Source organism: Schistocerca piceifrons, chromosome 1 (genome assembly GCF_021461385.2).
Source record: "Schistocerca piceifrons isolate TAMUIC-IGC-003096 chromosome 1, iqSchPice1.1, whole genome shotgun sequence".
NCBI classification, from domain to species: domain Eukaryota; kingdom Metazoa; phylum Arthropoda; class Insecta; order Orthoptera; family Acrididae; genus Schistocerca; species Schistocerca piceifrons.
This window is the reverse complement of record NC_060138.1, coordinates 1126753303-1126769575: the sequence shown is the minus strand read 5'-3', so window position 1 is coordinate 1126769575 and position 16273 is coordinate 1126753303. Positions and strand designations below refer to the sequence as shown.

The 16273-nt window shown below is 45.4% G+C and overlaps 1 protein-coding gene across 4 annotated transcripts in view; it reads right to left on the bottom strand.

Moving 5' to 3' along the window:
• Positions 1-16273, bottom strand: part of LOC124779626 (serine/threonine-protein phosphatase 6 regulatory ankyrin repeat subunit C-like) — a 279597-nt gene that overhangs the window by 150879 nt on the left and 112445 nt on the right. For all 4 annotated transcript variants that reach the window (XM_047253722.1, XM_047253726.1, XM_047253723.1 and 1 more), the window contains 2 exons: positions 8311-8409; positions 8129-8224 (listed from right to left, as the gene is read on the bottom strand). In XM_047253722.1, the coding sequence (XP_047109678.1) occupies positions 8129-8224; positions 8311-8409 (195 nt within the window). The remainder of the gene's footprint in view (positions 1-8128; positions 8225-8310; positions 8410-16273) is intronic.

Sequence of the window (16273 nt, the reverse complement as noted above, 5' to 3'; positions counted from 1 at the left end):
TGTGAATAATACTAACTCAAGTTCATTTATTAGATTTTGAAGATAGCCACTGGCTTTCAATAGTAAAGTTATTTTTTTAGGTTATTAACCTCAGTCTTTCACCGCCCACTCCCTTTCAACCCAAGCCACAAACATGTTTGCAGTTATGCAGATGATGCAAACCCCACTTTGCCCACAGGTGTGTTGCATCTCTGGTGCAGAGCACCCTATCTTTAGACTTTTGCTTCTTTGGACCGCTTAGTTCTAGTTTTCACTTTCAGCATGTGACTTGTTCTACTGCCATGTTTGTTATGTGTCAGTGATTAATAAATGCATATTCCATATTGTGTGTGTGTTATCTCCAACCAATCCTATGTGATAACCACAGTGGTGACCCTGACAACGTCATCATCTCACCGCAATTTAATTTGTGCTTGTTGCTGCCATTTATGAACTTCGTGTGCCAACCCACATTGTTTCTGCCACAATGGATCTACCAGCGTCTTTCGGTGCAAGTGTAACGGACCCCGTTAACTATGTTTGTGACCTTGAGTGGACAAGTAAACCTACTTCGAATTTGGTTAAAAGTGAACAATTATTTATGCCCGGCCACACCAGAGGCCACCTAAACTTACCGGGCACAACAGGGCCACCGCCTAGCATGGCAGCACAACAGCCACAACATGGACAGTGCACGCTGACTAACGGCAATGTGAATGATCTTCCAGTTAAAGACATTGTGGTTTATCCTTCATGTACACCATTACCTACAGGATGGCTTGACATGCCGGCAAAGTTCCAGAACTGTGAATTGACCATTATTATGCACAGGGGTAGCACATTCTAATTTACACAGTGTCACAACAGCAGAGCCCCCACACACCGTTACGGCGATGCTTGTTGCCTTGACCATGCGAGTTTCCAAGACCGCCTTCTACCCACTTTCATATTGGTGCCGGCCATTCCACCCACACCGGTTACTGTGTCAGCTCCCCCGTGGCTTCAATGCAACTGCCTCCCACCCGCTGTTGCAACAGCTTCGGCCGTTACACCCGCACCACGTTCTTCATCAGGCTTGCAGACTGGATGCACCGTGCCCACTTTAATATGCCCGCTCTCTCCACACTGTGTGCTGCATGTGGCCACCACCCCACACAGACCTTGAGCGACGCACCACTCACCACTACCGCACTTCTGGCACTGAAGGCGTCCTGCTCTGACAACAACAATCTCCATCTGCCGGTGCTGCCTCAACAAGTGTTACCAGGCAGGTTCCCTAAGCTACCTGCATTACAAAAAGACAATCTAAAAACTTGGTTCGCCTTAGTGGACCACCTCCTGGACACCCACGGCATTTCCAAAGATGGAGCCCATTTTGTCTGCCTGATGAGCCATCTCTACACACATATGGACTTCATCAGTGACTTGCTACTCTCACTGCCCACTTCAAACAAATATATGATGGCCAAATCTGTGCTTATTGAGCACCTTTCCTGCCCTTCAGCGGAGGTTATCCACCACATCATTTACAAGGAGCATCTTGATGACCATACCCCTTCACAGCTTTGGCGGCGCCTACATGCATTCATCGACGATCAAGCTTTACCTGATGCTGCACTTTGGAGGTTGTGGATGGTCAAAATGCCTTTGGATCTGCATTCATCTATTGTCCCACATTACCGACCCACTAGAGGTTCAGTTACACAAGGCGGATCAGGCTTATGCTATCATTCGTCACCAACGCTGCCTGTCACGAACGACCTCTCCACCATCCTCAGTTGGCATACCTGCACCTCTGGTTCTGCGCCCTGCTGGTAGAGGCCAGCACACTTGCCTCAGTGCCTCAGCTGTCAGTTAGGAGCTGCCACATAGCGGCCTACAGGAGGTACTGCCAGCGGGCTCCCGACAGCCGCCGACCTCACCTGAGCAGCAACTCGATCGGATACCAGGCCCTACACAGTCAGCTGCGGCTCTCTCCCACACCGCACTACCCTACCAACTGGCCCTCCCATTGTGCTGGTTCCACACTACTTACAGGGATGCCACCTGCAATTGCCATGCACTTTGCGCCTACCCAAATGAGACCAGCGGGTGGCACGTTTAGGCGTCATGTCCCACCACGTTCCGTCACGGCACCTAACATCCAATGCTACACCACTCGCTTCAGCAGCACAACACCTCTATGACACAGACATGTCAACAGGCATCTGCTTTCTCATCGGCACTGGCCAACATTACAAAATCCCAGCTAAGCACGCTGCCGACGCACTATCACCTTCAACCCTTGCCTTGATCACGGCCATTCTTTCTCCTATTGCAGTTCATGACTCCATCAAGATGTCACTTCACCTATCACTGGTTCACACCTACCCTTGGACCTTCCACATTGCCGATGTGGATGAACCCGTGATCAGGTTGGATTTTTACACCATTATGAACTTTCACCAGACCTGCAGGCCACCGCGCTGCACCATGCATCTGGCTCTACAGTTCCATGCTCACACAAGTTCAAGACGACTTTGCTCTCAGCCTCCTTGGATATGCTTTCCACATATGCATCCCTGGTCAAGCACATTACTACATGGCTCCCTGACCTGTCAGATGTGTGTTCACAAATTGACGAACTCCGCAGCCAGAACAATGCCTTATGCATCTGCATCATGTCTACCTCAGCTGAATTGCCACATGTACGGCGTACCAAACATCACTTATCTGCAGACCCACAACAAGGTGTTCCATCACAACCCTCTACAGCATCTTCTCACCAATCTGCTCCTGTGCTGAGCGTTCCACCACTTGCTATTGTTTTCTCACTGAAGCAGACAAATCTACAAGACACATCTGCATGCTCCGCTCCAACATCATGACTTCCATCGCCAACTTCAGCCTATGCCACCCCAGTTCACCAAGGTCAGTGAACCGATGTTGCCTGTGGATAGCTTCTTGACCCCTATTGCCAACTTTCCTACACAAGTATCAGCCATCAGTAATGGCACTTTTCAAAGGATTCGCACCACCGACAGCCCACCTGATCATTATAAGCCCAGGCGACTTAACGCTTCCAAACTTCTGTGTGCAAAGGAGATCATTCTGGATTTGTTGGCTTTGGGTGTCCTCCACCCCTCCAATAGCAACTGGTCTTCACCTATCCATCTTGTTCCCAAAAAGGACATCACTTTACGTATGTGCAGGGACTACAGGTCCCTTAATGCTCACGCCATTATCAATAACTACACCTTCCCACATATCCAGGATTTCACGGAATTACTCCATGGTTCAAACTTTTTCTCCATTTTAGATTGTTCCAAGGCATATCATCAGGCCCTATACAGCCACCAGATATTTCGAAGACAGCCATCATCACACCCTTTAGCCTATTTGAATACTGTTACATGCCTTATGGGTTGAAAAATGCTGCGCAGACGTGGCAGCGGTTCATTAATTCCATTTTGCTCCCTCTACCATTTGCTTATGCTTACTTAGATGATATACTGATCTTTTCCTCCTCTGCTGAGGAACGTCAAGTTCACCTCGATGCACTCCATTCGGCCCTCACTGCCAATAGTGTGGTGATCAACCATGATAAATCTCAACTGTGCTCCACATCAGTTACCTTCCTAGGCCATACTGTCTCTGCCTACGGCCTCCAACTGACGAGTTCTCATGTCGAAACCATAAATCTTCCTCTCCCTGAGGATTATGCTCAGCTCTGTCGTTTTCTGGGTATAGCAAATTTTTACCGCCGCCATATCCGTCGAGCTGCCTCCAGCCAAATGGCTCTCTACTATGCTCTCTCTGGCAAAAACGCCATTGGAAAACGGAAGTTGGAGTGGGCAAAACCCATGCTTGACGCTTTTGGTAATCTTAAAACTGCCCCCACCAAAGCCATACTCTCACCCACCCTGACCCTGAGGCCCATGTCTCGATCATGACTGATGCCAGTGACTCAGCTGTGGGTGCTGTTTTACAACAGCACACCGCCAACTCCACCCAACCCCTCCACTTCTTTTCCAAGAAACTGACTAAGAGCCAGTGCCAGTGGTTGGCTTTAAACCGTGAGCTTCTCACTGTGCATGATGTGATTAAACATTTCTGTAGTGACCTTGAGGGGCAATCTTTCATGAGCTATACAGATCAAAAACCACTCGTGGATGCTATTCATAATCCAGCTAAGGACCTTCCGCCGACGCATTTCCGCCTTATGGACTACATCTGTCAGCATTCTTCTGATGCATGCTATATCTGAGGCACGGAGGATATTGTGGCAGACTACCTTTCCCGCATCTATGTGCTAACTGCACCGCTGAAGCTGGAGGAGTGCCTGACTATGAGGGTAATCCCAAAAGTAAGGTTTCCTATTTTTGATCAGTATAAAAGTATGTTTGTGTGGCAGTTGGTCACACTGTTATGAAGAGTACTTCACACGCTGAGTGTAAACTTGTGCAAGCCATGCTCAGGCACTCAGTGTTGGTTTTTCAGCTGTTGAGAGTGGAGCTCCCATTGGATGTTACCGCTAAATGCGAATGGTGTGCAGTTATTCAGTTTTTTAACACAAAGGGCGCCAATTGAAATCCATCGCCAATTGACGGAAGTGTATGGTGAGTCGTGCACGGATGTCAAAAATGTTCGTAAGTTTGCAGCTGGTCGGACCGAAATTCACGACAAACAAAGGAGCGGGAGACCGTCAATTTCTGAGGAGACAGTGTTGATCGACAGATCACCCTGGATGATATCTGCACATTGGTTCCTGGTTTTTCCCAAAACACCGCTCACAGAATTTTTACAGAAACACTGAACTACTGGAAGGTGTGCGCAAGATGGGTGCCACGCATGGCTGACTGAAGATCATGCGGCAATGAGTTGATGCTTCCCGCACATTTCTTCACCGCCTTGCAGCCGAACAGGACAACTTTCTAGACTCAATCATTACGGGTGATGAAACCTGGGCATACTTTACACCTGAGACCACACAACAGTCATGCCATCTGAACAGCATGGCGGTGAGCTGGTATGACATGAGGATACAAAAACTGCCACAGCATCTACAAAAATGCATCGAGAGAAATGGTGATTATGTCGAAAAATAGCTAAATGTTCAAGCTGTAAACTGATGTAAACCATTGTAGAAATAAACAGGTCTATGTACTTATAAAAAAATAGGAGACCTCACTTTTGGGATTACGCTCATACAAGCTGACGATGATGGTATACAGCAAACAATATCACACAACGAATCATTGCTCTCTATCCAGCCCCATATACTACCTAGGTCAACGATCCCTGTCCTTTGTGACACCTCTATGGGCACACCCCCCCCCCCCCCCCCCCGCCTCCCCCCTCGTTCCTACCACTCTTTGCCATAAGGTCTTTACTGCCTTGAACGGTTTAGCCCACCCTGGGATGCAAGCCACGTGAAAGCTGGTTATGGAGCGCTTTGTCTGGCCTGGCGTGAAGCCTGACTGTTGCAACTGGAGCTGTGCATGCGTCCCGTGCCAGTGCAGCAAAGTCAGCAGGCATGCTCAACCTCCATTGGGAAAGTTTGACATTCAAATGGGCATTACTGCCACGTCCATATCGACGTCATTGGTCCCCTCCCACCTTCCGATGGTTACAGATGCATCACATACATCTTTTGAATCATTGACCGTGTGACCCGCTGGGTCGAGGCAGTCCCATTTATTGACATCATGGCCAAAACCGTTGCCCGTTCTTTCATCTCAGCGTGGGTTGCTAGCTTTGGCTGTCCCCTGTCTCCCGCTCACTTTGCTGTCCCCTGTCTCTCACGACCATCCAGGGATTTGAGTTTGAGTCTGCCCTCTTTGCACGACTCTGTGAACTTTGCAGCATAACCAAATTTCACACTACAGCTTATCACCCACAGGCAAACAGCCTGGTCAAGCAGTGGCACCTCACACTCAAGGCCAGGCTAATGTGCCATGGTGACCTATGGTTGGAGGCCCTCCCATGGGCCTGCTGAGTATTCACCCAGCCAATAAAGAAGATTTGAATGCCTTAGTCGCTGAGATTCTATACGGTGAACTCCTCCCTCTTCCCACTGAGTTCGTTTGAGGATTCACTGTCAGCTGCAACCGAGGATCTTCTCGCCCTGGTTGAACAGGTACATACGAACATCGCACAGCCTCACACACCCCCTTCCTCACCCCCATCCCACCCCACCTGTGTTCATCCCCAAGGTCCTTGCTCCGTGCAACTTTGTGATATTGTGGGATGACACTGTGCAAGAAGCCGTGCAGCTTCCTTATTCAGGCCCTCATCACAGTACAAACATGTTTGTCATCCACCTACATGGACGGCCACAGACTGTGTCTGTTAATCAACTGAAACCAGCACGGTCACTCATCAGTCTGCCTCCCGACACTACCAACCTGCCTTCAGCTCACTCCACCTATGCAGCTGTTGGAATCATGGGACCCCTGCACCACCAACACCGACACCCCCACTTCCCATGCCAGCTGCCGCCTAAAACCGTTACACTGGGACCAAGATTATGAATTTTTGTAATGTAGCTTCCCTCCGCCATGCTCCGCACTACTGGAGGAGGGGGGGTGGGGGGGTGGGGTTGTCTCTGTGGTGTGACATTTGCTTCTTTGGACTGCTTTGTTCTAGTTTTCACTTTCGACATGTGACTTGTTCTACTGCCATGTTTGTTGCATATCAGTGATTAATAAATGCATATTCGATACTTAGTGTGTTATCTCCAACTGATTCTATGTGATAACCACAAGTTTGTAGTTGACAACTTTTTTTTACAGAACAATTTTCTTTTATTTCTATCAATGACCACAAAAACTTTTGGTCCTTAGACTACCAGCTTTGATCAGCAATGATCATCTTCAAATCTTGGTGCTGGTCTTCTACTTCAGTTTACAGTAACTGGTAGTCTGAGGACCACAAGTTTTTTGGTCATTGATAGAAATAAAAGAAATGTATACTATACTTCCTGGATCACTGTTTTAATCCACGATCAGTCATAGCTTGTGAAACTAGTGTCACGACCGGCTTATGTTGGCATCAAACAGCTCTGTAAACTGAAGCAGTAAATCAGCATCAAGACCTGAAGATGCTCATTGCTGACCAAAACAGAAATCTATATTTGTAAACACTGTCTATCAGACACTTTATTTTTGTCATAGAAGGTCAGAGTTTTCCATCTATGTATTTCCCTCATTTTTCAGTCAAAATTACGTTGACTTCAGCATGTATAGAATAGTTGTCTGTTTGATAAACTCCACATTGTAGTATTCATTATTAATGTGGTATATGGAACAAGTAACTAATCACCTCGTCACAAGCTAGATCACATTATTTAGTAGATTATCAAAGTAACTGAAACTTCCTGGCAGATTAAAACTGTGTGCCCGACCAAGACTCGAACTCGAGACATTTTGCCTTTCGTGGGCAAGTGCTCTACAAACTGAGCTACCGAAGCACGACTCACGCCTGGTACTCACAGCTTTACTTCTGCCAGTACCTCGTCTCCTACCTTCCTAGAGCACTTGCCCGCGAAAGGCAAAAGGTCCCAAGTTCGAGTCTCGGTCGGGCACACAGTTTTAATTTGCCAGGAAGTTTCATTCAGCGCACACTTCGCTGCAGAGTGAAAATCTCATTCTGGAAACATCCCCCAGGCTGTGGCTAAGCCATGTCTCCGCAATATCCTTTCTTTCAGGAGTGCTAGTTCTGCAAGGTTCGCAGGAGAGCTTCTGTAAAGTTTGGAAGGTAGGAGACGACGTACTGGCAGAAGTAAAGCTGTGAGTACCGGGCGTGAGTCATGCTTCGGTAGCTCAGTTGGTAGAGCACTTGCCCACGAAAGGCAAAAGGTCCCGAGTTCGAGTCTCGGTCGGGCACACAGTTTTAATCTGCCAGGAAGTTTCATATCAGCGCACACTCCGCTGCAGAGTGAAAATCTCATTCTGGGATCAAAGTAACTGCTCCTGTTTTAGTTCATTACCTGCTAAACACTGAAATAAAAAAGGCATAAAAGATTGGGAGAAAGTATTTCTGAAGTTATCAGAATTAACATATGTTATTACTAATCAATAGAAGTCAGAATTTTTGTATTTGTTGATGACTCTCTTCCTTTAAAAAAGTTCTCGATAGTTGCCATTATGACCATAAAGCAGATGCTTACCTTTGGACAACAAAGGTTTTCAAATATTGGAGAATGTCCTGACAAGTCAGTTGTTAATGGGCCTGTGTCTGAATTACAGTCTGACACTGCCCCTTCCTGCAAAAAAAAAAAAAAGTCTACTGTGAAAATACATAATGGATTAGAAAAGAACTCATTATACAATAAACAGAATCTTAACTCACCAAACATCTTCTTGTGTGGCCATTTACTGTTGACTTCCTGCGTTTAGGCCTATATCTGCCATTTATATCTGCACCTTGAGCAAGCAACCTATGTACTAGCTGTTGCAAACGGAAGACAGAGTATGAGACAACCATCGAAATCAACCATGAATGCATGTATCAAGAAAGATTTATACCAGCATGGGTACTGTGCACCCATGACACATTGTAGATTTTAACATTTACCAGAATTTTTTTAAGTCAATATTTATTTCTCTGTGTCTGTTGACACTGCATCACTTTTATCTGATTTACAGCTTCTCTATGATTTCAGTGTGGCTACTTAAACTTGAAAAAAATTGCCCTGAGAATTCCTGGTACAGGAAATAACATGGCATCATAGGATGTTTTCAGGATCCATGCTGGTTGGCATGGTGAACGTCATTCTGGTTGAGATACCTCATTATGTATGAGCTCAGAATATGTTCTAAGATTCTAAAGCAAATTGATGTCAAGGATATTGAACAGTTGTTTTGTGGATCACATCTACCACTCCTCTTATAGACGGGTGTGACCTGTGCATTTTTCCAAGAACTGGGCAAAGGTTTTTGTTTGAGGGATCTATGATACAATATAGTTAGAACAGGGGTAACTTGGCCACAAATTCAGTAAGGAATCTGACTAGTGTTCCATCAGGCCGTAGAATTTTGTTCAGTCTTAATGATTTCAGCTGCTTCTCAACACGACTGACACCAATACTGATTTCATTCATCTTTACACTGCTATTTGTAGTCTTCAAAATGGCATCTGTAACAGAGGTATACTCAAAGCAGAGAACTGTCATTGTGTTTCCTTTGTTGGAAAACCAGAGCATCGCAGATATTGATAGGTGCTTGCAGAATGTCTACAGAGATCTGGCAGTGAAAATAGCACAGTGAGTCACTGGGTGCGGCATCTGTCATAATCACAACAAGGTTGTGCAAACCTGTCCGATCTCCTGCATGCAGGTCAGCTGCACACAGCTGTGACTCATGCATCCTTGGAATGTGTAGACACTCTCATTTGAGGTTATTGATGGATCACAATCAAACTCCTTGCTGAACAACTGGACATCCCAGTTGGTAGTGCTGACACACTTGTCTACCAGTTGGAGTACTCAAAGATGTGTGCCCACTGGACTCCTCAAAGGCTAACAGAAGACCATAATGAGCAATGAAGGGCCACCTGTGTGGGGTTGCTTCTGTGTTACAAGGCTGATCATGTCAATTTTTTGTTGAACATCATTACAGGTAATGAAACATAGGTTCATCACTTCAAACTGATAACAAAACAGCAATCTGTAGATAGGCACCACACCACCTTTCCTCCAGAGAAAAAGTTCAAAGCTGCACCCTGAGATGGTAAAGTCAGGGTGATGGTCTTCTGGGACTCTGAACAAGTTATTCTGTTTTATGTTCTTCCTTGTAGTGTAATGATCAACTCTGAAGCATACTGTGGCACCCTCAGGAAACTGAAGAAATGACTTCAGTGTGTTCATCACCACAAAAATGCAGACGAAATTCTCCTCCTCCATGACAACTCAAGGCCTCACACAAGTCGGTACACTCGAGAAGAGCTCACAAAACTTCAATGAACTGTTCTTCCTCATCCACCCTACAGCCCGAATCTTGCACCTACCAATGTCCATCTGTTTAGCCCAATGAAGGATGTACTTATTGGGAAGCAGTACATGGATGATGGGGAGGTTATTGATGCAGCAAGACTTTGGCTCTGACATTGACCAGTAGAGTGGTACCATGCAGGCATACAGGCTCTCCCAGCAAAGTGGCATAAGGCTGTCACAGGGAACAGGGTTAATGTTGAAAAATGTGGTTTTGTAGGTAAGAGAGCGGAGAAAAATATTTTTACTCGCATCCTAAATAAACCAACCTGCTTTCAGAAGAAATGTGTTGCATTATCTATTGAAAACCCCTCATATACTGCTAGGCCAAACATGCAGGTGACATCAATTACCAGCACTGGTTTATAGAGTTAAATGCTGGGGCAAATAGCATGTGAGTGAAGTTTAAATGTTCACTTGCTGGTGAAAAAATGGCAACTAGCATACACATGGACAACAGTATTAGTGGCCCAGATGTAAATGACAACATTAGAAATTGGGCAAATGATACCAAGGGATTGATGGAGGAGAACAGGGATGAGTTATTTCAGTTATTAATTATTTAGGAGTAAAGGAGATGACTCACCGAAAGGCAGAAGCACTGCGTCATTGTTAGGTACACAAACAATTCGTACAAAGCTTTTCTAGCTTTCAGAATTCATGCCCTTTTTCAAACCTGTAGGGAATACATGCACACAGACACACATACACACTCACTCACATGCACTCATCTGTCTCCCTACATTGTGCTCAGTCGACTGCCAGCTCTTTCCTGGCTCACGGTGAGAGTACTGGGATGATGCAGGGTGGGGTGGGGGGAGGGGGGGTGGGATGGGGTAGGGTGAGGGATGGAGAGAGGCAGGAGACAGGGAGGGGGTTGAGGGAAAGTGTCTAGCAGCTTGTGGGAGAGTAGGGAGTCATCTCTGGGCTAGCTATGGGTCAGGTAGAGGGGGCAGGTGGCAGACTGCTGGACACATGATTTCACAGTCTAGGGTTTGAGATAACAGCACACAACTAGCTGATGTGGAGATACAAATCGGGTAGGGTTACTGGCACACTTACGGGCAGGGGGGGGAGGTAGCAAGTTACCTTGGTTTTAGTTCAGTAAGGATAAAAGAGTAAAGGATTTGATGTAAGGATAGCTCCCATCTGCTCAGCTCAGAAAAATTGTTGGTAGTGGGGAAGATCCAGATGACACAGGTTGTGAAGCAACCACTAAAATCTCGCATGATGTGCTCTGCTGCATGTTGTGCCACTGGGTGGTCCAGTTTGTTTCTGGCAACAGTTTGGCAATGACCATTCATCTTAGATGACAGTTGGCTGGTTGTCATAACAATGTAAAACACTGTGCACTGGCTGCTGCAGGACTGGTATATAAAAATGCTGCTTTCACAGGTGGCCTGTCCTCTGATGGGGTAGGATAAGCCTGAGACGGGACTGGAGTAGGTGGTGCTGCATGGGTGGATTGAGCAGGTCTTGTATCTGGCTCTTCCACTGGGGTATGATCCCTTTGGCAGGGGATTGAGGGTGGATTTGGCACAGGGATGGACTAGCATGTTGTGGAGGTTGGCTTGGTGGCAGAACACAACACTGGGAGAGGCTGGAAGTATCTTGAGTAGGATGTCCCTCATTTCAGGGCATGATGATAGGTTATGAAAGCCCCGATGAAGCACGTGGTTCAGTCATTCCAGTCCTGATACTGGGCATGTAAGTTCTCATCACTGCAGATGCATCTGTCACAGGTGGCCAGGGAGTATGGGAGGGATTTTTTGGTGTGGAAGGGGTTGCAGCTGTCAAAGTGCAGGTACTGTTGGTGATTTGTGGGTTTGATGTGGACTGAGGTGTAGATGGAGCCATCTGGGAGGAGGAGATTGACATCTGGAAAGGTAGCATGGTGGGTGAAGGAGGATCAGGGGAATTGGGTGGGACAGAAGGTGTTGAGGTTGTGTAGGAATGAGGGTAAGGTGTCCTGGCCTTGGGTCCAGATTATAAAGATGTCATCAATAAACCTGAACCATACCAGGGATTTGGGGTCTTGGGAAGCTAGGAATCTTTCCTCTACATGGCCCATGAAGAGGCTGGCATAGTAGGGTGCCACTCAGGTGCTGATGGTCGTGCAACAAATTTGTTTGTGTACCTTCCCTTCAAAGACAAAGTAATTATGGGTCAGGATGTAATTGGTTAGGTGTACAGGGAATAAAGTGGTGAATTTGGAATTCGCAGGGCACTGGGAGAGGTAGTGTTCAATCACGGCAAGGCCATGGGCACAAAGGATGTTGGTGCACAGGGATGTTGCATCAACAGTAATGAGTAGGGATCTGGTGGCTAAAGGTGTAGGGATGGTGGAGAGCTAGTGTAGGAAGTGATTTTTCTTTAATACAGGAAGCTAGGTTTTGGACAATTGGTTGGAAATGTTGATCAACAAGGGCCGAAATTCTTTTGATGGGGGCACTGTAAGCAGCAGCAATGGAGCACCCAGGATTGTTGGGTTTGTGGATTTTGGGTAGCATGTAAAAGATGTGTGTGTAGACTGTTGTTGGGGTGAGTAGGGAGATGGATTCAGGATAGAGGTTCTGGGAAGGACCTAAGGGTTTCGGCTGGGACTGGAGGTTATGTTGGACTTCTGGGATGGAATCACTTTGGCAGAGCTTTTAGGTGGAGGTGTCAGCCAACTGCTGGAGGTCCACTGCCAGGTAGTCACTCTGGTTCATCATGACAGTTGTGGAACCTTAGTCTGCCAGGAAGATGATCAGGTCAGGATCCATTTTTAGTTTGTGTAGGGCAGTCCTTCCTTCTGTTGAAAGGTTGTTGTTCTTAGAGCGTCACCTGGGGAAGGGTAGTGAGGTCAGGTTGGAAGTTAAGAATTCCTGGAATGGGACAGGCAGGGTTTGATGCTGGGATTGGATTGGCTTTGGTTGGAGGATTGGTGGAAAAGAAGCGTTTCACTGTATAAAGTGGGAGAAGGAGAGTAGGTCCTTCACAAGGTCTTTCAATCCTAGATGCAGGGCTTAATGTCAGGCCTTTGGATAGGATTGAAATTTCTGTGGGGTGAGCATTTTCGTGGAGAGTTTAACGATAGTGATCTGGGATTGTTTTGGCTCTGGATTTCATGAAGTGTTGATAGGGGGCTTTGGAGGACATGGTTAGTTGAAAAAGTCAACTAAGCAGAATCAGGGTGCTATGAGGGGTTGACAAGGAGAAACACTGTGGGTAGGATGGGGGTTGGACAATGGTGTCTCAAGGTGAGAGTAGAATGTCAGCATGTTGGATAACTTGTAGAGGTGGTTTTTTGAATGTTCTTCCAAATGTTGAAGTGCCAGGATTTCAGTTTGAGTGATGAGGTGTAGGTAATGGGAATTGCTTTGTAACAGTATTTTGTGGAGGGAGTGAAATGGTTCAGGGATGCCTGTGCCATGGAAACATGTATTGTATAACCAGGTTTGTGAGGGAAAGGGTCCACTGTGGAAGGTGGCGGGGGATAGCATTGAGAAGAGAAGTTGGTGTTGGATGTGGTGAGCAAAGGTGTCTTGTGGTTGTAGGGGGGAGTTAAAAAATGTTGACAGGTGTGAGGAAAGTGTGTCGCAAAGGTGAGAGGAAAGAAACGTATGAGAAAGAAATGGATGGACAACAGAGGGAAGCTAAATAAAGAAAAGAGTAATGAAGGATGGTGGAATGAGGTCTGGATTAAAGGAGCCACTTGGCGGTGCAATAATGTGCAGAAAGTTATGGTTGAAAATTATGAGTTATTTAGGAATAAAGGGGATGACTCACAGAAAGGTAGAAGTGCTGCATCATTGATAGGTAGACAAACAAAAGGTACAAAGCTTTGCTAGCTTTCAGAATGCACTTCCTTTTTCAAGCTTGTAGGGAGCACCTGTACACAAACACACACACTCACTCACATGCACACATCTGTCTCACAATATTGTACTCAGTCAACTGCCAGCTCTTTCCTGTTACTGTGTGATTAGCAGGATGTGGTCTCAAACAAACCCAGGAACATTGTTGATTTTGTGTACCATATGCAATAATGAGCCTATTAAAGAATGGTCATATCCTATACCCATGGTGAACAGGGATAAAGTAAGGGTGAGTTTACACTAAAAGCTTGTGTGGGGCATCATTGAACTCAGCAGAAACTAATAGTGTAATCTAATATTTGTAGTTAAAAACAAAGACAATACAGCCAGGACTGTATTGGCTGCAAGACAGTTAAATAAGCATCTCAGTGCTGAAAAAATATCATCCTGGTGACATAGATGAGCTGATTCAGAACTTCAGGCACGTGATTAATGTCCAGCACTGCCTGACTACTGGCTTGTGGCAAGTCCCTCTTACTGAAAACTGCTGCAAGTGCATGGTGTTTCCCTATGAAGGTAAACTGTGTTAATATAAAATGGTGCCATTTGGTCTGTTCGTATCCATAGCAGTGTTCATATGGCCACTAAACCACATACTAGGGCAACCACTAATGAATCTTAGTAGCAACCACTAAGTGGCAAGAGCATTTTGCCCACTTGAGGAAGTCTTCTCCACACTCACGTGGAAGGAATGAAATTAAAACTAAAAAGTTGTGTGTTCATTAAATCCAATCTCAACTTTTTAGGATATGAACTGTTGACAGAGGATACAACACCTAACTCTGACAATCTTGCTGTGATAGAAGAGTGTACCACCACCCAAAACTGAAAACAAGTTATATCATGTCTAGGGATTGTGTTCATTCTACTGCAAGTTTATTGACAATCATTGTTTAAATTCTTCAAGACAGTAGGCTGCTAAAGAAGAACGTGTCATGTCTAGAATGGGAGATTGTGAGGATGATTTCAATACAATAAAAGATAGTTTGTGGCATAGCAAAATTCTATACCATACTGACATGATGCTGCCTTACTGCCTGGCAACTAGGCTTGGATTTTGGTGTGGGTGGGATGTTGTTCCAGAGAGTGAATGTAGCAGGGACAATGGGGCACCACACTCTTTCATTTGCCAGTTGGATGCTATCAAAGCACAAGAGACGCTATGGAATTTCTGAAAGGCAGCTGTTCTCAACAGTGTGGGGTCTCAAGAAGTTCATTTTTACAGCACTTTGAAATCTTATCAACATCTAATTTGTACACCTTTTTTTTACATTAGTACATCATTATAGATAAATGCAACATTTGCAAAAAGCCTGAGGTCACTTTTAATATCGGCTGCTAGTTATTAATATACAACATGAACAGTAATGGTCCCAACCAACTACCATGGGATACATATGAAGTTATTTACACATGTGTTGATGACTCTCCGTGCTAGATAAAAAACTGTGTGCATTCTACCGAGAGATCCTCAGTTCAGTCACACATTTTCTTTGACACCCCATTCAACTGAACTTTTGATAATGAGTGCTGTGCTTCCAGTCAATAAATACTGCATCTACCTGTTTAAACTGATCTTCAAGTTTGTGCAACTGGTAACCCTGTGGCCTAAAGATATGGAATGAGTTCCCTCAGTTTCTCTGTAAGCCTTACCCACTTACAGGGCTTGTCAAAACCAGTTTTTATTGTAAATTTTTTTCGAAATTTTCCCGAATTTCTCCGTCCTTTAACGTGTTTTGGCGGCAACACAACCACCTAACCTTTATGCACATCGTTGTCTACCAACCCAAGTCCAACATAGCCCAGCTGTAACCAACACCTTTTCGCCTTTTTTCATTCCAGATCTCCAGTTTCTTTCCGGTTCACCTTTATCTCTCCCCATATATTTTTATAGGTCTTTAAATATGTCTGCTTGTGTCTGTATGTTATATACACACACACACACACACACACACACACACACACACACACACACACACACACACACAGAAGATACAGGCGCAGTCGTCGTGCAAGACAAACTATATATAAAACAATTGAAGACGTTGAAATGACCACATCCGCCGCCGACAAGAAAAAGAATACAATCAAATCTGTTGCTGCACACTCTCTACTGGACGGACCTGCAGTCTTTTGTGGATGCAGACTGAATTTCAGCATCGACATCAATGATTCGTTTACCCACGGAAATGGATGGCTAACAGTCGCTGTTGTACGTGGTGGAACAGGCGTACCCAATGTATCAGGACTGGAAAGCTTTGTTGACCGTGACATCATAGCATACCGAACATATCATGTTACTGAAAATGCAAATAAAGACTTTGGCAAATCAACATATATGTCACCCTCACCCTTTTCCTTGTATACACGTAATAGACGTAAGATATCTGTTAATGAAACTGTTTTTATATGGATTAAAGGTAAAGGTACATGTGAATATGTTAAATTTGTAGGTGATTGTACA